The sequence below is a fragment of the Lynx rufus genome, unplaced genomic scaffold, assembly GCF_022079265.1.
Source record: "Lynx rufus isolate CCGP_SWC_20201006 ecotype Redwood Valley unplaced genomic scaffold, mLynRuf1.p SCAF_11, whole genome shotgun sequence".
NCBI lineage: Eukaryota > Metazoa > Chordata > Mammalia > Carnivora > Felidae > Lynx > Lynx rufus.
The window spans coordinates 12,914,222-12,933,746 of NW_025814825.1; the positions used below are offsets into that span (position 1 = coordinate 12,914,222).

Sequence of the window (19,525 nt, forward strand, 5' to 3'; positions counted from 1 at the left end):
AGTTGATACTGATGGAGGTATTGGTATTACTTTATGGAGGGCTGTGGGTTCTTGACCTCCGCTCTGACCGACCCAGAGTCCTGTGTGTGTTGGCTCGGGAAGGACAGAGCCTCGTTCTCAGGCTGCCTTTCAGCTCTCAGGAACACAGAACCAGCTGAGCCCCGCGTGAGTGATTCCACTTGGGCGTTCTTCAAGGGAGTGGGGCACAGACCTACTACCGAGAGTAGGCATGGAATTGTCCTCTTAAAGGGAAGGCAGGTTTTTAATAGGCTCCCTGTGATAGGAAAGTCGGGGTTGCTGTTGAGGCCGTAGGGCTGGGAACAACCTTGAACCTGGGGGCTGCTCTTGAGCAGGGCGGGGAAAGTGGCTCGGACTCCTCAGCATTCTGCCTCTGGCTTTGACGGTTTCTCTGCTGCGTTCTGGCTTGAATGCATTCGGAGGACTTGGGCTTTCCCGACATACTCTGGGAGCAGGGAAGACATTGGTCAGGAGAGGACAGGGAAGGGACAGGCCCCAACTTGGGAGCTGCTCGGGAGACCCAGGTGGACCAAGATGTGGGTCAAGCCCCGCTTCTGCTCTGGGCTCCGCTGGTGACTCGGGAGGGGCCGACTCCCCTCCCTGAGCTTCACCACTGCCTCTTCTGTCTACACCCAGGGAACAAATACCCAAGGAGTGCCTACTCTGTGCCAAACACTCAGTCGGGCCCTTGGGGCCCCTTACAGTCTAGTGAGGGAGAACCGTGTACATGCTGGGTATCTGTCCTCTTCTCTCCCCCTGCCCTGGCCTAAGGCACCAGAACCATGTAGCAGCCTCCTCCCCGGTCTCCCCTCATCCCCGCCTGCCCCCAACAGTCCATTTTCTACTCAGCAGACAGAGGGGTCCCCCATGCCCTGCATCTAACCCTCCAGCGCACGCCTATGCCCTCTGCATGAGACCATGGGCCGGCCCTGCCCACCTGGCCCATTTCCCTTCTTACTACTGTCCTGCCCCACAAGGCCCCGGCCACCCTGGCCTGCTTATGCCTGCTCGTGCTCTCATGCACACACCGGGCAGGTGAGGGCCCTACTTCTGGGCTCTCCCCAGACCTGGACAGGGTTGGATCCTGCCTGTCGTTCAGCCCAAGGAGCCCTCCCCCAACCCTGCCAGTCCTTCTTACTGTCCCTCATTTTACCCTGCTTTATTTTCCTCTGGCACCTTCCCCTCAGGTGTTTTTATTTGTTGTCTGCACTCCTCCTCACGGGGCTAGAAGCTCTATAGCAGCAGGAACTTGTCTGGAATCTTCCCCAGAGCCCCGCTCACAGCCGCTAAGCAAGCCTCTCTCAAATGAATGAGTGAATAGATGAATGGATGGAATGGGCAGCTTCCCTAGGACAGGGACTCATCTCTGGGGTCCTTGACCCCCCCCCACCCGAGGAGTACAGCCAGGGTGGGCCTCGAGGAGCCCCCAGGATGATCCACTGCGTGGAATCTTACCCGGTTTGTCGCCTTTGGGTAGAGGCGGTGTCTTCGTCTTCTTCAAGGATTGGCTATAACCGACACAAAGACAAATCTGGGAAGGGGAGGCCTGAGCCCTCTGCTGCAGAGTGGAGGCAGGGAAGTGCTCCAGGGAGACGCAAGAGCCCCCCCTCCTGGAAAGCCCCAAAGTATCTGTCCCTGGCTGGCACCACCCAAGCGGGACCCCGACAGACAACTGTGACTCCATTGCCTGCTGTGGCCCCAAGGAGCCAAGGCCCTTCTGCCCCAGGAGCGGTAAGGGAGGCCCCCGCACCAGCCCACCCCAGCCCTCGCTTGGTCCCTGCTTCCTCGCAGAGAGGAAGCCTTCCCCCGTGAGTGGAGAAAACAGAATTTCTGCTGCCCTGATAGAGGACTTCAGCTTTGCACCAAAGCAAACCTTTTTACGCGCCCAGTGTAATTTTCTTCCCTAGGGGTCTGGGAGAGGGGTTTTGAGACGTGAAACGGAGGCCACCAGATGGGCGGTGGCTTGCCCCAGGTCATAGTGAAGCCTGCCTTCCTTCTGTGCCTCCCCTGGTCTCTCAAAGTGGAAAAGAGCACCCCGTTCCGGGCCAGAGCAAGAACCCAGGCCTTCTGGTTAATGAGCACGAACACCTGCCTCCTTCCCCCCTGCCCATGCTGCAGCCACCCCACACGTGTCCCCTGGAGCGAGCACATTCCTGCCTTCCCTTCCTGACTGCCCCCATGCTCTCATCTGCTCCTGCAAATCCTCCCTACCCCAGTAGTGTTCCCCAAGCTCTATCAGAAAAGCTCCGGAGATTGTCAAAATCACGCATCCCCTGGTTTGTCCCCAACCTGCTGTGTTGGAATCCCTAGGTATTCTCATTTTTTACAAGGTCTCCGGCAAATCTGCGCGCCGCTGGGCTCAGAAGCTAGACCAGCACAAGGCCGAATCAACTGTTCCCGAGCCTTAGGTGTCTCATCTGTAAAATGCAGGCGGTTGTATGGACCACAAACGTGTAAACTGTCTGTCTGGACGTGCCAGGCAGGCACGGTGGGCACCCGCTATTGCTAGTTCGTTGCTGACACCCAGGCCCTCCTCACCTGCTTCGTGAGGGCTTCCCTTTCCCCCTCTCCTCCAGCCATCCAAGGCGCTTAACCCCGGCATTAAGGTATTTCTGCTTGCCTGTGTTAACTTTCCTCCTCTACTTGTCTTCTCAAAGACCAAGAGCGTCTGGAGGGGTAGATGCGGCTTCTCCGGCCCTGTCTTGTTTATAGCTGACACAGGTCACCCCTTGGGCATCCCCCACAGCCAGCCGCCAAGGTCCGGTCTGGCAGAGGGGCCTTCATGCAGCACCGGCTGGACTGGAGGGTCCCTGGGGAAGGGCCCGGGCCCGCTCCCGCTCCCCCAGCATCGGCTCCCGCAGCCCAGGCGGTGGCCAGCGCCAGGATGCCTTTTCTGGACCACCCTTGGCCTCACCTGGGAGGACAGGAGGCTGAATGCGAGGGAACGGTTCTGGGAACTGCGGGGAGGGGTGCAAAGCTCACCTGCAGGGTGGCTGTTTCCTCTCTTGAGATGGCTCTTGGCCTTCCTGGAGCTGATCCAGAAGTTTTTCTACTGGGATGGAGTCTAGGGGCTGAGGAAGGAGCTGCGCCACCGCTGTCTGCAGGAGCCCCAGGGCCAAATCTTTCTCTGCAAGCACAGCCAGGGGGCGCAGTCCTCAGTGGCTACACCCACCCTGTCCTTGTCCCCACAAGGGACGGGCTGGAAGAGGGGCCTCCAGCTCTCCTGCTCAGCCTGGTCCAGGCAGCTTTCTGCCTCCAGCTCGCTCTTCTGTCGTGGCCCCTGTGGGCACGCGCCCCCCCCCCCCCGCCCTTTTCTGTCACTACTCTCTCATTTGTGTACACCTTGTTCTCGGCCCCCTCTGGCCCGCCCACCAGCCCACCGGTCCTGCCTCCTCCCCTGCCTTCTGCCCCTCCCCCGCCCCGCCTCCGCTCTCTCTCTGCTCGACCCTTGCTCGGATACACCTTCAGGCGCTGTCCCAGTGTGCGAGCGCATGCGCCTGTGTGCTTATGTGCACGTGTTGCGTCTGTGTGTGCGTCGTGTGCCCCACGGCGGTGGGTGAGGGGGTGTGTCTGCTGAGTACACCTTTGGACCCCTCCCTCCCAGGTGCCATGGCCAGTGGTCAGCGCAGAGGCGCCTCCGAGAAGCAGGCCCGCTGAGGACGGAGGAGGAGGGTGCAGGGGCGTGGTGCAGCTGGGAAAGGTTAGTTTGGGGCTCCAGAAAAGGAGAGGGGGCCCGGCGGAAGGCCCTGGGCGGGAGCCGAATGACACCCAAGTCCTGCAGAAGCAGAGCACAAGGCCCTCCACTTCGAGAAAGGCGTGGGCACGGGCTGCGTCCTCACCCTTCGGGGGAGCGTATAGTAGCCAGAACTGGATAGCGCTCAAGGAGTCTGTCTGCAGGATTTGGCAGAGGAGCTCCAGGATCTGTGGGCAGGAGAACAGGCCTTGGGTCAGGGTGCCTGGATGGCACGTGCCAGCCAGCAGCACAGACCCCCCTCCCGCTCCCACAGCCACATGCTTGGCTAAAATGGTCCCCGCGATGGACCCTGCCCCCCCAATGGTCCCCTTCCTTGTGACTTCACACTTTATGGAGTGCTTTCTCTCCCGCCAGTCCTGGAGGGAGATTCCTAACCTCCTCACTGGCCAGATGAGGAATCTGAGGCCTTGAAAGGACACCTAGCAGGGAGAGTGTGGCAGAACGCAGCCTCTGAATCAGGTACGTGGGCCCCTCATTTGTGAAGCCTGCGTGGGCTGATTTTACCCCCAAAGTCCCTCACTGGGGAGGCAAAGGCAGAGCTGGCCAGTCAGCTCCTCGGAGACGCACCGAATCCTTGGTGTGGGGGTTTCAGGGACCACACAGGCCTCCCCGCCCTGGAGTTCCCAGGGTCTGGAGATGCCAGCAAAGAGGTGGGGTGATCCCAATGGGCGGGCTGAGGGCCAGGGCTGGCTGATGCCGCAGATCGCCCAGCGTGGGGCTCCGTCCCGCCGAGCAGCGTGCACACTTCGCTGTCAGCCGGTTCCTCAGCCTCTGACACCTTTGCCACTTCGGGGCCCTCTTTCCCCCGTGTTCTCCAGGCACGGGTCATCGGGGGAAGATCCAGCTCTGTGTCAGATGGGCTAAGGGGGCGGCTGTGCCTATGGTCGGCCGGAGTTGGGGCCTGCGGTGGGAGGCGGAGCCCCTGCAGTCCTGGGAAAGTGGGGTCCCCTTAGTGCTTGGCGGTCAGTCTTCCCATGACCTGAAGGGGCCCCGTCAGTCCCCAGCAGGTCGGCCTCATTCTTGGCAGAGTGGGAACTAGGCCAAGGCTCTTCCCAGGCCTATGCCTGCTAGGGTGCCCCCTTATCCCCAGATACCCGCCTGCTGTTGTGACCCCCACCCTGGGTGTGCCCCTGGGCCCTTCTCCGTTCTCCGCATCCAACTTACCTGCCCTGTGCCCCCTCCCCACAGGACCTGAGAACCTAATTCCAGGCAAGATGAGGCCGCCCTATGGTGGAGAAAGTACTGCTCTAGTCCCAGCTATGCTGCTCCCTCTCTGGGGACCTGGGCCACAGAATGTCACCTGGCAGGGCCTTAGCCTCCCTATCCGTGGAACGGGGATCCTGGGCCCTGTCTGCTCTATCCACTTCACGGGACTGTTGTAAGTCTCCAAAGGGACCGCGTGCTCGGAAGTGCTGATCACGGGGAGGGTGTCGAGATGCTGGCTCAGTGTCTAACCTTTCCTGGAGAATACGTGTGCGTTGTCACAGGGGACCCTCAAGTCGCCTCAGCCCAGCGGAATCAGTCACGGACTCATGCTAGGCCTCGATGGGAAACTTGCACGCGGAGGAGGTGGGTTTCTGCTTCATGTGGTACAGACCAAACCCCCCAGAGTGTGCGGGGACCGGGCTGGGACTGGCCTTGCAGCCTGCAGGCTGCAGCACGCCAGGGCGTGGGCTGGGGACACGGCCGGCAGGACCCTGCTCTCCACGCGTGTCACTCCCTCCCTGAACTCATCCAGTGCCACGGCTGGAGCAGCCCCTCGAGACATGTTCCTGCTCCCAGCTTGGGTAGATCCTGGCACTAAAGCCCCGAGGGGAAAGGCCTTCAAAGAGGGGGGGTGGGGAAGGCTCACACAGAAACCTGGAGGCGGCAGGGGATTGGATCCAGGCTCCTGACTCCCAGGTCTCACAGCCTCGGGTACAAGCGTCCCTGGGAGAGGCCGCACTCGAAAGCAGTTTGTAAGCACCTTGTTGGGATTACTGTGAGCCTGGGAGCAGCAACCACCACGTTCTCAGCCCTCAAGACGAGGCCTCGGTTGGGCCTGTGGCCCCCAGCCTTCCCAGGGCCTCACCAGCAGCTCCTGATCCGGCAGCTTGAAGGTCTGGACTCTTCCATCTTTACCAGAGGGATAAATCCGTGGGTCCTGGCGGGAGTGACGGTGGCCAATGGCTCTGGTGCCAGTGGGGATGAGCCTGCCGGTCTCAGCTGAGTATTTTGCTCCCTGCTCCCGCGGAGGCTCCTCCTTCTGCTGGGAGCAAAGTAGCTAGAGACTCCAGGCAGTGAGAGACAGAGAGAGGGAGAGAGAGGCTCAAGGAAGAAGCCAGAGCAGAAGAGAAGGAGGCCCAGTCACACCTCCAGGGCACCATCACCTCCTGGAATCCCAGCGTCACAGCGTTGCAGGGACCTGGGAGGATGACCAGGCCAGCCCCACCCTATTCTGGACCCCTCTCCCCAGCCGGGAGCCCATCAGTTAAAGCCAAAGTTCTTCCTCCTGGAACTTCTTGAATGCTGGAGCCCCTGGTGGTCCTCTAAAGTCCTCATACTTCCTCCTGGGTAGACCCTCCCTGCCCAACCCCCCCAAGCCCATCAGAGATTTGAAAGCAGTGTCCTGGGCCAAGGCCCCCGTCACCTACCTTAATTCCTAGCTCAGCTGCCCCCAGGTCTTTCCCCCAGAGCTTGGCATCCTTTCTTTGCCCTGGGAAAACCCTTCTGAGCCAGGCCTGTGGGTACAAGGCCTGGGACCTCCTACCCCTGCAACCCCAGTTGAGACTGGTAGTATCTTTCTTCCCATTTTAAAGGTAGGAAAAGTGAGACCCAGACAGTTTAGCTGAGTTGCAGTGAGCATTGCAGTGAGTTAGCTGCAAAGCAGGGATGAGAACTCTGCTGCCCAAGACAAGGGCAGGGGGTGCCTGGGTGACTCAGTCGGTTGCTTTCAGCTCAGGTCATGATCTCATGGTTCGTGAGACTGTGCCCCATGTTGGGCTCTGCGCTGGTGGTATGGAGCCTACTTGGGATTCTCTTCCTCCCTCTCTCTCTGCCCCTTCCCCGCTGTTGTGCTCTCTCTCTCTCAAAATAAATAAACATTAAAAAAAAAAAAAAGACAAGGGCAGGACCAGACTCTGTCCCCAAGGGCCAGGCCTGTCCTAAGTCCAATTCCAACTACCTTCAAGCTGCCTCCCAATTGCCTTTACTGGCTTACCAGCAAATAGCACCCGTGAGGCCACCCCATCCTGTTTGAAATCCTTCGGTGGTCCTCCGCTCCTTAGGAGATCTGACACTCCACTAAGTTGAGAAACTAAGAACAAACGCCTCTTCTGGCCCACATTCAAAGTCGGCCCCTTCCCACCCTCCCCCCGATGGCTGCCCACTTCAATTCCCTGGACCTCAGCCCCGGTCTCTAAAGATGTCCCGCATTTCCCAGCTTCTGAGCGTTTGAGCCGCCTGCCCCCACGAGGAATGCCTCCCCGGTCGGGTTCTAAACATCCCACCTCTGTTATGAACGCTTCTTGGACTTCTCCACCTAGCCACGATGGACCCTCCCCCTTCTGCTGGTGCCGCGCAGCCCCTCCTCCCGTGCCAACAGAGCGCCCCTCGTGAGCGCTGTCTCTGCACCCCATTAGGTGGAATCCACTCGGGAGGGATTCCAAGGGACGGCCCCGTCGCACCCCTTCCCAGACAGCTCCTGTGTTCCGCACCCACCTCTTTGCTCTTCAGCTCGTTCTCGGTGAAGACAGCCACCCGAGAAGCCAGGTTCTTCAGTTCCTTCTTCCAGGCCTCTGGGACGAGGGGACAAGACGTTGCCAGCTGATACCCGGGGTCCTCCTCTTTGCCCTCCCTGCGGCACCCGGCACTGGGAGGGCTGTGGGGGGTGGGAAGAGCCTGCTCACCTCCCCAGCCTTCTGCCCTGTGTCCTACAGGGAGAGGGGGAGGCGGTGCCCTTGAGGGAAGGAGCGGCAATGCCCCTATTGGTAGGTGAGTGCGGTCGCTACTGGAGGGGGCTGAAGTTCATATCCCAGCCTGTGGCTTCCCCGGGGAGGTGCTGGAGATGCTTGGCTACAGGGGCCGAGCTGCCTGTGGTTTAATCTAGCTTTGCCTCTTTTAGGAGCCGGAGGCTGGCACCGAGGTTGGCTCAGTTGCTATGCTGTGCCAGTCACTCAGATACTGGACTGTTCCTGGCGAAGCCTCCCAAGCCTCTCTGCGCTGCAGGGCTGTCCTGGTTCCTCCTCCTTGGGGGCTCTCCCCACCCCCACCCCCGCCGGCGGGCTTTCCCTTGGCCCTTCCAGAAGGGTCAGACTGGGCAGGGCAGGGCAGGGGCCTCCGGAAAGCTTTTGCTCCAGCCCCGTCTCTGGCTGGATGGCTCTCACTGACTGGTGCCTGAACATACAAGCTGCTCAATATTTCCAATATCATTCCTGCCTGTAGTTGTCAATCACGTGACTATCTGCCCGTCCTCTGTGATAACGCCTCAAACACCTCAAATCTGAGTAGGGGCCACATTTCTGAGGACCTGGGCAGCGGGGAAAAACGCAGATTCTGCTGTCTGAGGAAATGTGGAAAACTCTAGGGTGCCCCACGGAACCCCACTGACCTAAGAGCACTGGTCCTTTCCTTCCCAGGCACCTGCCGAAGTACCCACCATAAGGAAGCCAGGGGTCCCGATTGGACTGCGGGTCTCCGATGGGGACAGGGATGGTGGGCATCGCCATCAGACAGCGGGATAAGAGTGTGGCTTGAGGCAAGGGGGCCAGAGAGAACTTGTCTCTGACGACACAGACGGGCTTCCCGGTGAAATCTGTGAAGGGTTAGAGGCTGTGGGAAGGAGGGCCTGGGCCTTACCTCTGATTATCTCTAGAGCAGGGCCACTAACTCTTCCGCTGCTACCTCCTTGGTCTACACCACCATCAGGCAGGCCAAGAGAGTCACTCCTGTCACTTCTTTGTCTTCAACCTTCCAGTGGCTCCCACTGACTCAGTGAGATGGTTTAATGGTAACTGGGGTGACCTCTAAGGCCCACACAATCTGGACCCCCCCCACCTCCTTTCTGGTTTATCTCCCTTCTACGCCTCCTTACTCTGTTCCAGCTGCACTGGCTTCCTTGCTGTTCTTCCAGCAGAACCAGGATACCTGCCTCAGGGCCTTTGAACTTGCTGTTCCCAGCTGGGACGTTCTTCCCCCAATATCCACATGGTTCACGCCCTCTCTGCTTTAGTTCTTTGCTCAAATCCTGTGCTGTTAATCAGGTCTCCTCCCCTCTAGAGCCTTGGCACTTACCACACTCTGACACCTATCTATTTCCTATCCTTCCCCGTCAGAGTCAGCTCCATGATGGCAGGGACTGTCTCATCCTGCTGTATCCCCGGGGCCTAAAAAAAGTGCCTGACCCAGAGTTCCCACTGAATAAGATACCTGATGAATGGATGGCTAAGTGGATGAATTGGCCTGCGTTAGAGAACAGAGTACAGTTCCGGGGCCGAACATTCATCCGTTTCTCTGATTTTTAAAATGGCAGAATCGGCAATGAGGGAAATCCTGTAGGGCTACACAGTCTGCCCTTGAAGTCTGCCCCACAAGTCCAGTCTTCCCTTGACCAAGTGCTTGCCAGTGGCCAGGCAGCTCTGTGACCCAAATCTCCATCCTCTCTGGGCCTCAGCTCCGAAACAGGGGCTGTGTCCTCCCCTTTCCAGTTCTCAAGACTGGCCCACCACCTTCAGCCAGGCCCTGACCTCCCCCAGGCCTACCTTGGATGTGGGTCACGTGTTGTGGGTGGGGGTGGTGCCGGGAGAAGAAGGAGTGGTGGCTGAGGCGGCCAAAGCGGTAGGCCCCGGGGCTTTGGGGCTTGGGGGTCCTCAGCGCCGCTTGGATCAGCTGGAAATCCACGATCCCTGGGATCATCAGTTCTTTCCGTGGTCTGCCATGCCCGTGGCTCCTTGGGCTGTGCCCTAACTTCTTTTCAGGCTTCAGCTGAGCCCTTGGACTGAAGGAGAAGGTCAAGGAGAAGCTAATGGAGCCTGCTGGCTGCAGTGCCCACCCAAGCTCTGAGCTCAGTGCTTATATGGAGTCTAGTCCCGAGACACGCTGAAGTCACTTTCCAGGATTTCACTTCCACCCCCATGGCACCCAAAGCCAGGCCTCCCCCGGGGTCCTTTCCCAACTGGCGCAATCCAGTCCCAGGGAGCCTTCTGTCTTCCTAAGGTGCTTTCACAGGGAGCTAGGATCTACTTGAGAAAACTCAGATGAATCTCCCAAGATCTCCGTTTTCTCCCGGAAACCATCTCTAAAGCCGGAAAAAGGACATAGACCCACCTACTCGTCCAAATACGTGGGTTGGAGCAAAGGTGCATCATATACCCCTCCAGGGGCAGGGGGCAGACAAAGAGCCTCTCCCCAAGCCAACTACTGGCAGCCCAGGAGAAGCCAGCTATAGGCAACACCCCCCCCGCCCCCCCACCCCACCCCCACCCCGTCCCTGTACCCTCCGGGCAGACTTGGCCCAGACTCAGCGTCCAAGGGCCAAAGCTGGAACAACAAGGCCAGACCATGTCAGCAAGTCCTTTGCGGTGGGGGCCGCTCCCAGGAGATGCCGAGCTGACGGGGCAGCTATCAGAGTTGCAACGCTTCGGGGAAGCGTCAAGCTCTTGCTTGGCTTCGCTGGAGACAAGCTTCTCAGGTTGTCTGTCCTCCACCCTGCACCCCTTCCCTCTCCTGACGATGCTGGGCCCTGCCTCCGGAGGAGGAGCTCGAGGTCAGTCCAGCAAGGATCCAAAGGGGGGTTGCTCTCCGCCTGGGGCCTGGTGAGACCACCTGCCTTCTCGCTGTCTGCATTCCCTTCTCCCGGTGGCCCTGGCTGAAGGGAGTCCCTCTGGAGAAGAGACGGACTCTGGATATGCTAAGCAAGACGCTCTGCCCCGGGACCCTCTGAGGATTTCGCTGACCAGGCCCCTGAGTTTTCGGTGCCGTCCTCCATCGGCCTCTAAGGGATCTGGGACTTAAAGAAATAAAGCAAACCTTCTCTGAAAGGTGCAGTTACTTGGTCTCTCCTACCCCAACTGACAGAGGGAGTCACCCCTTAAAAACCCCAGGAATTCTTGCACTTGGTGCCTCTACCCCCTGCCACCGTGTCCTTTCCCTCCCCAGGGAGGGACCCAGTCTGGGACCTGTGCTAACTTAGGCCTGAGAACCCACGGTGGGGGGGGCCTGGCGGATGGCAGCAGAGGGTGAGGGAAGGACTGTGTCTCTTGGCCCCTGGGTCAGGTGAGTTCCCCAGGCCACGTCTTCCCCCCCTGCCCCACCCCCCCCCCAAGCCTTTGGTCAGCAGGGCAGGCGCTTGGGGTCCTACCTCATCAGTGGATATTCAGCCAACGGGGTCTTCGCCTCTGTAGCCATTGTAGACTTTCTAATGGATAAAGGCCGGTGCACTTAACCCTAGCGTTGAAATTGGATAACAGGAACTCTCACAGACTGGCGGTTCCTGGAGTTGTAAACCGGCGCAGACCCTTGGGGGAGAGGAATGGACAGCATCTCATAAAACCGAATACTTGCGTATGCTGTACTGCTCAGCAATTCCCTTCCTAGACATGCAGCCAAGAGAAGGGCAACCGGGGCCATTTGTGAGACTGTTCAGACTAACATTGTTCAAATTGGCAAACACCAAACATCCCATGGCGGAAGAATGGAGCTGTGCTCCGTGTGGTCAGCTGAACATCACCTTGCAGTGAAAACGAACCACAGCCACACGGAATGACATGGGTGAATCTCACAAATACAATTGCAAAGTCAAGGCAAGCAAGTCCCAGAAAACCTTACGGCCCGAGATCCTTTTTAAAAATAAAGTATAAAGGCAAGCAAAAGTCTCACAAATGTGATCAAATGAGGGGAAAAAGGCAAGAAAATGCTAACTGCGGTGATTCAGCTAGTGGCTATTTCCAAGGGAAGTTGGGGGGGGGTGTTGAAATGGGGAGGGAGTACATAAGGTGTGTTGATGATGATATTCTCGTTCTTGGTTTGAGAGGCGCATTTGCTGGTGCCCATTATAATATGAAATAAACTAAATCAGTGGAGTGGATGAAGGATCATAGTTGTTGAGGAATTGTGATCAGTCTAAAAATCTATAGATCCGAATATAGCTATACAGCTATGCATATACACTTACATTTACATTTACATAGATGTATCTATTTATCTGTCCCCAAAGTGCAGGGATTGCGGGTGCTAGGAAGGGGGCTGGGACAGGAAGTCAGTGCATTCTGAAAATTAACTCTTGGTCACAAGATCTGCAAGGGACCCCAGAAATCCCCAGGGCCAAACGGTTATCAGGCTAGGGTGGAACTGGGGGGGGGCGGGCAGCACTGCCTGAGACTGGGGAAGGAGAGACTTGAGGTCCCAGAGCAAGGACCCAAACATCCTGACTTGACGCCTTTAAAGAGAAAAACAGTTGGCAGAACTTCCTTCGAGGGAAGCTGTGGATGTTCTCGATGATGGTTCTGCGATCTAGAGCACTTACATGCTGCAGGCTTGAGAACAGGCCATTTGGAAGCCCCAAACCCATCTGCCTACAGGAGAAAGTACTTGTTAGAACGGAGACTTTCGAACGCTCTTGACTGCCTCGTAGTAAGAAACTCATTGTTACATTGTGACCTGATTCACATGTGCGTGTGCACACGCTTTTGTGTATGTGAAACTGAAGCAGGAACATCCCGAAGCAACACTTATCCTTGCTACATCTGATGCACAGTGATATTTTCATCTCACTTTTTGTTTTTATTTTGTAAATGTTAGCTGTGACCCATTAAATTGATTTTATAAGCCACTGACGGGTCACAACCCACAGCTGCTGTGGAAAGGTCACCAGGGACTCGAGCAGGCCAGGCCTGCTTTTCCAGAGCGGGATGGGACGGGCCCCACTGGGTCTGCCTCTGCCCTCGCTTCCCTCTCTGCCTGGGGCCCCAACCAGCTGAGTCCAAGGGGTCTGAATGCTCACACCAAGCCTGAGACCGAACATCCCTTTCCTGTCTCAGCTCCCCCTGGGCCCCTGTCTGGCTCTGGTGTCCACTTCCTCCCCTGGAGAGATCCGTGGACTCACCGAGGTAAGTGCCTGCTACAGCATGTGGGTGAGAAGTCCCTGGTGCCCGAGCAGAAAGGAGCAAGAGGGCACATCAACAGGGAAGCTCGGCTGATTCTGCGGGCAAGCCTGTCGGGCTTTGTGACTACGTGAGCCAGTGGTTGCTAGGTTACCCCTTCCCCACAACTCCAGAACCAAGCTCCCCAGCGCCCCTCTCCTCACCACCCCAGCTCCTCTTACCCCTCCAAGTTCCCTTTCCTCCTGGCACTGTGTTTTCAGTGGGGGCCCAGGGAGACGATGAGAGTCTGGGGTTGCTTTCAGCCAGCAAGCAGCAGAGAAGGTTGATGGAGCTGGGGCCCTGCTCTGCCAGCCCGACCCGGTCTGATGCCACCATAGCGGGCTCTGCCTCCACACGTGCCGGGCCGTTTCTGGGGATTGACTGGCAACCAGCTGTCTCTTAGCCGGAGGGAAGGAGGCTGCCCAAGTGACCCAGAGCATCCCTCCAGCCCCGCTCTAGGCAGGATAGCTGGGTGGAAAGACTGGTCTTCAGTTGGGCTGGGGTTTTGACTGATTCTGTCAGATGTCCCACCTTAGGTAAGTCGCCTGTGCTGCCGGGGACACAGAACGGTGGTGAGAAGGCTCGGTTCGAATACCGGTTGTGCTCTTTCTCAGCTGTGTGGCCTCAGACAGATTACCTGATGTCTCTGACCCGCGATTTCCCATATCTCTGAAATGGAGATGCTACTTCCACTCACTCTCATGGGATTGTCGGGAAGACTGAGTGACTCAATGCATACTGAAGTGTTTCCGACAGTGTTAGGCACTAAGTAAGAACTCCTACCTCCTTGCCTGTAAGGCGGGGTGGCCTCCCCTGTTCCCGCGATTAGGGAAGCAATGCATCGAGGCTTATGCCTGGCACACAAGAGGTGCTCTAAAATGGTAGAAATAATACTCATTATGTCTTGATGGAGATAGGAATTTTTTTTTGAGGGAGACAAAAAACACGCGTGTGTGAGTGGGGCAGGGGCAGAGAGAGGGGGTCAGAGGATCTGACGCGGGCTCCGCACAGACAGCAGAGAGCCCGATGTGGGGCCCGAACTCACGAACTGTGAGATCGTGACCTGAGCCAGAGGCAGATGCTTAACTGACTGAGCCACCTGGGCGCCCCTAGGGATCGTATACAGGTGGGATGGGTCCTTAGTCTGAGGACTACCTTGGGTAATTCACTTGATTGCTCTGAGGCTCAACTTGGGCGTCCGTAAAATGAGACGAGGCTATCCCTCAGTCCCTACGGGTGTGAGGAGATCAGACACTGTGGCAGGGGCAAACAGGTAAACTAAGGGAAAGTACCTGATGCTGTGTCTTCTTCTTCCAAGGAAAAACAGGAAGGAGGAAAGCTAGAGACAGACCCGACTCTTTCAAAAGTTCTGCCCCTCCCAGCTGAGGGTGCTGACCACTTGTGGGGTAGTCCCTGATCTGTTCCTTGCCCCCAGTGCTTCTCCATCCATACAGGTCACGATGGTCTCCTTATAAGTATGGCTTTTCCGGGGCCTGTCTCTGCAGGAATGAGGGGACCCCTTTGAAACCATTCTGCAACCCCCCTCTTCCACCGTCCTGGGAATCCTGGCTACTATTGCGATAAACAATACTGTGTTTGAAAAAAAGACAAAGCTTTCTTCCCTCCTGCCCAGCCCCTCCCTGCTGCTTCCAGCTCACTTGGGGGATCTAAAGCCCCCCTCCCCCTTCCACTCCTTCCATTGTATTCTTCAGGACCAAACACCAGGCCTGCAGGGAGATTGCAGCTGCCTGCTGTGGAGGGAATACCTCAGGGAATACACTGTTGGGTAAGGTTGTTACCAAACTTGCTTCTAGTCGCGTCTTTTTAGAGCATCCAACACAGGAAGGTCTGTCTGCCTGGAAATGCTTTGAAGTTTAGCCCTCCTGCCTGGATGCCTCAGTTATAAGAGGAGCAATATAAACTTTTATAGAGCACTTGCTATGTGCCAGGCCCTGTGCTCATCCTTTCAGATGGGTTATCTCAGTTAGCCCCGTCGATGAGGACATTAATGATCAGAGAAGTCCTTAGTGACAGGTGCTACAAATGTTTATACGATTTCTGAAATTGCCACTTTGTTCTTTATAGCTTCTATTTCTTTGCTACAGCTTCCTATCCCCACCCGCCTTTATTGCAAATGTGTTTCTAAGTGCTCACTGAAACAATATTTTTTATCATGGCTGCTATAAAATCTTCATCGGATCATTCTAACATCTCTGTCATTTTGGTGTTGGCTTCCATTGTGTTTTGTGAGGAATTTCTCCAGAAATTTTCAAGTTTGGAGCATAGGCCGTACCTTTGCATTGTCTCCAGGAGGTATGGTGAGGCCTGCTTTTTCATTCCTGATATTGGACCGGATTTGTTCATTCTCTCTTTCTTTCTCTTTTGTTTTTCCTTGATTCATCCGGCCAAGGGTTATTATTTTTGTGAGTTTTTTTTTCCTTAAAAAACTCCATTTTTTAGGGAGTTTCTTTGGGCCTTGTGTTCCTTTCTTTGGGCCTTGTGTTCCTTTTATAATTTCTTGATAGGGATACTTACGTCATTGACCTTCGGTTTCCTTCTTTTCAAATCCATGCTACATTTAAGGCCACAATAGCTGCATCCCACACATTTTTCAAGTTTGCAGGAGATGAATGCTGCCTTAGTTCGGCTTTAATTTGCATTTTCTCTAGTCAGATTGAGCATCTTTTCCTATGCCTAAATGCTATTTGGATACTTCTTTTGTGTGATTTCTGTTCATATCTTTTATCCACTTCTTCTCTTTGTTAGTCCTTGTATGAATACATGCATTTATATATTAGAAGTTATCCCTTTGTAACATAAGTAAGAAAACATTTTTTTTCTGGTTCATTATTTTTCTTTTGACGTTGCCCAGGCCTTGAACTCAGTTTTGGATCCCCGTTCTGCTGAGGGCTTACTCACTGACTTCTGGAGTTCAAACAGGAGAGCTCATTTTGACCCTTTCTGCCTTGTTGGGCTTTCATTTATCGCCACGTAAGGTCCACAGAACAGAGGCCACAAACACAGGCTCCAGAGACCCTTGGGCCTGCCATCTCCTGGCTATGTGATCTCAGATAAGTTTTGACAACCTCTAGACCTCAGGTTCCTCTTCTGTAATGTAAACATAATAATTCTGCCCCTTATGGGGCCGTTCAGTCCCTAAATAAGATAACGCACCTATAATCACTCAGCACAGCGCCTGGCCCATAGTGAAGACTTGGGGCATGGTATTTTTTTTTAGATGATTGTTTACCCAAATCATGTGAACATTTCATGAATAGCTGCTGTGTTACCCTAGTGCTGTCCCCCATCAGTGCGGGAGAAAGTCCCGGGGTCACATGCCTCTTGGCTCACCTGCTGTGTCTTTTCTGTTTTGTATGTGGAGCTCTGGATTGTGGCCAGTCCCACTGGGTGCTTTGATGGCTGCCCTGAAAACGGAGAGTCGGCCAGGCTCTTGGGGTACACCTGCCATGGCATTGCCTGTGCCTCTGTTGTCTCCAAGTCCGTGTGACTAGCCTTCTGGTGGTCTTTTAGAGAAGAGGGGAGGAGAGAAGGGGTGTAACTAAAGACCACACATGGTTCCCCTGGGATGATCAAAGTTACCTGGTTACCTGTCAGCTGAGCAGGACTCACAGCTCCGGAGCTGACAGGTATAGACTGGCCTAAGCCAGCGCTCAGGAAGGTCACCCAACTGGAAGAGCAGGCATCACAGAAGAGGAAAGAAGCCTGAGCCCTCTAGAGACATCTAAGGTCATGGGACCACACAAGCTTCCTATATTCATCCTTTTGCAAGCTAAGTGTCTCTCTGACTCCCACCCCAAGTTGTCCCCTCACACCCCCTTTTGACACCCAATAGTTCATTCAATTACGTCTATTTCTTCGCCGCCGGGTCGGAGGCCAAATCTGCCTTGTTCATCGGCTCGCATAGGCCGCCACTCTGCACGGTGGTTACATGGGTGTGTTTGTTCTGTGTGGATTCATTGAGTTCCTGGTGCAATCCCTGGTCAGTAAATACTAGTTGAATACATGAATGGATGAATCATGGAGCATAACGTAGTTATTTAGGCCATTCACCCACTACATGCCCGAATCCTTGCCTCAAGATTCCTACCAAGCGTGTGCCACAATTTGTCAATAAAACAGCTCTGGTGACAGAAAGCTCTCTACTGCTCGAGGCTCCCTGTTTATTTTGTGTAGTCCTGTTGGGCGGCAAAGCTCTTCTTTTTTTTTTTTTTTAACGTTTATTTATTTTTGAGACAGAGAGAGACAGAGCATGAGCGGGGGAGGGGCAGAGAGAGACGGAGACACAGAATCGGAAGCAGGCTCCAGGCTCTGAGCCATCAGCCCAGAGCCCGATGCGGGGCTCGAACCCACGGACTGTGAGATCGTGACCTGAGCTGAAGTCGGACGCTCAACCGACTGAGCCACCCAGGCGCCCCAGCAAAGCTCTTCTTAATACTGAGCTGAAATATATTTCCATGAGGCTTCCAGTTGGTATTCTTGTTCTTCCCTTAGGGTCTCATAAAGCAAACGTAGGTCTTCCTTGTGATCACAACCCTCCAGACAAACGAAGCTAGTGGACACATCTACCTCTTGTCCAGGCTAATTATAAAATCATTGACTAGATACCTATTGAGTACCTACAGCATGGAATGGACTAGAGCGTACAAAGATGTCTTCAAGAGGTGTCTTGGGGGCACCTGGGTGGCTCAGTCGATTAAGCGTCCGTCTCTCGATTTCAGCTCAGGTCATGATCTCACGGTTCATGAGTTCGAGCCCCGCATCTGGCCCCGCACTGACAGCACAGAGCCTGCTTGAGATTCTCTCTCACCCCCTCTCTCTGCCCTCTCCCTGCTCATGCTCATGCATGTGCCACTTGCACACGCTCTCTGTCTCTCTCTCAAAATAAATAAACTTTAAAAAAAAAATGGAGGCTACAGGTCTTGTGGGGAGTCAGGGAAGTGGAGATAGAATGTGGTAAGTGCTGGGGACAGTGGAGACACAGGGAAGGAGAGCCCAAGCCCACCTAGTGGTCTTGGGGAAGCCTCCACGGAGGGATGGGTTATAGACAGTAGAGCAGGGAGGAGAGATGTTCCGAGAAGAGGAGAGCGTGTGCAAAAGTCTGGGGATACGAGAGCCGGAGGCATGTCGCAGGAACTCTAAGTAGTTCCACACAGCTGATGAGACCAGAAGACCCAGATTGGGCCAAACAGTTCAGTTTCCACCTGTTGTCCCAGAAAACTTCATGTGTCCTCGGCCTCAAAAGTGTCCCGGGTTGGATGATAAGCTATGTGGGCACTCGATGTCTGGGAAATAAAGTCTCAGTGTGGGGTAGAAGTGAGGGAGATGACGGTGAAGAGAGGCAGAGACTGATCATAAGGGGCCTTGTGGGCCAAGTTCAAGAAAAGCATTCCGTCGACTGAACTTTGTATGGTGTCTTCCCTTTGAAGTCATCTTCTCCAGAGGTAAGCTAACTCGCAGATCAGTGCATCTATTGACAGATGATTATTACGATGGGCTGCCATTTACGGAAGACTTCCCGGGCAGGTGCTTTCCACGCAGCCTGGGCTATGGCCCTGGCAGCCTTCGCGGACCCTTGTTGGCGCCCATACTGTAACTGATTCTCTGCCGGGAGACCTTGGTTTGGACTTGTTTTTTATGGTTGTAAGGTTGTGTCCTGAGACAACACTGGGAAATCCCCTCAGGGCTTTCTGTTCCCAGCTAGAAACTTTGTAAGGCTTCCCTGGAGGGGGCGAACTCCGGTGGAGGGTAGGCTTATTAGCGATAAACAACTCGCTTCAAAGGACTGGAATGATTTGTGTACTGGAGACACTTGTAAGAATATTCGAATGAAATGAGCTTAATTGGGTCTACCATGATGCAATACCCAGGGAGCCTTGACTTAGATGTTTGAAGGGCAGCCAATGGACATAGTTTAAATTTTTGCAATTCTTGAGATACACGAGGAGTGGACAGTCAGAGTGGGCATCTGAACTATGTCTGAACGAGCGGTTTCCTTTGCAGCACCTCCTGGAACATTCGGAAGTGGCAGGTGTTGGTGTATGTCCCCAAGGCTAAATGTAGCAGTCGCCTCAAGGATTAGCTTCAGGCTGCTTTTGCCCACCAGCCAGCAGTGGACCCGAGGGCTACTGGGGGCTCCCCGTCTCCGACCATTGTTCTGACACTTGGCTCAGAGGGGACATGAGGTTACTAGGAATGGATAGGTCACCCTGCCCTTCCCATGCTGCCCGTGTCAACCCACCGAAGTTTGAGTTGAGTTTGGGAATCTCAGTGTATTAATTTGCTAGGGCTGCTGCACCACGGGACCAGAAACTGGGTGGCTTGAATGACAGACCCTGTCTCGTAGTTCTGGAGACTTAGAAATCTGAGATCAAGCTGTCAGCAGCACTGGTTCCTTCTGAGTGCTGGGAGGAAGAATCTGGCCCATGCCTCTCCCCTCGGCTAGTGGTTTGCTGGCAATCTTTGGTGTTCTTTGGGTTGGAAAAGCATCATCTCGACCTCTGTCTCCATCTTCTTCATGGCATTCTTCCTATGTGCGTGTCTGTGTCCAAATCTCCCCCTTTCGAAAGACCTCTGTCACACTGGCTTAGGGGCCCACCCTACTCCAGTACGATCTCAT

The 19,525-nt window shown here is 55.2% G+C and overlaps 1 protein-coding gene across 1 annotated transcript; it reads right to left on the minus strand.

Annotated features, from left to right (window-relative positions):
- Window positions 1-377: 377 nt before the first annotated feature.
- Window positions 378-11,155, minus strand: TBATA (thymus, brain and testes associated). The gene is made up of 10 exons (XM_047073701.1): window positions 11,109-11,155; window positions 9,511-9,746; window positions 8,409-8,564; window positions 7,472-7,548; window positions 6,316-6,321; window positions 5,844-6,020; window positions 3,858-3,939; window positions 3,001-3,145; window positions 1,474-1,526; window positions 378-463 (listed from the first exon to the last, which is right to left on the minus strand). Exons 1-10 carry the CDS (start codon window positions 11,153-11,155, stop codon window positions 378-380), a joined length of 1,065 nt encoding a protein of 354 aa, XP_046929657.1.
- Window positions 11,156-19,525: the final 8,370 nt, after the last annotated feature.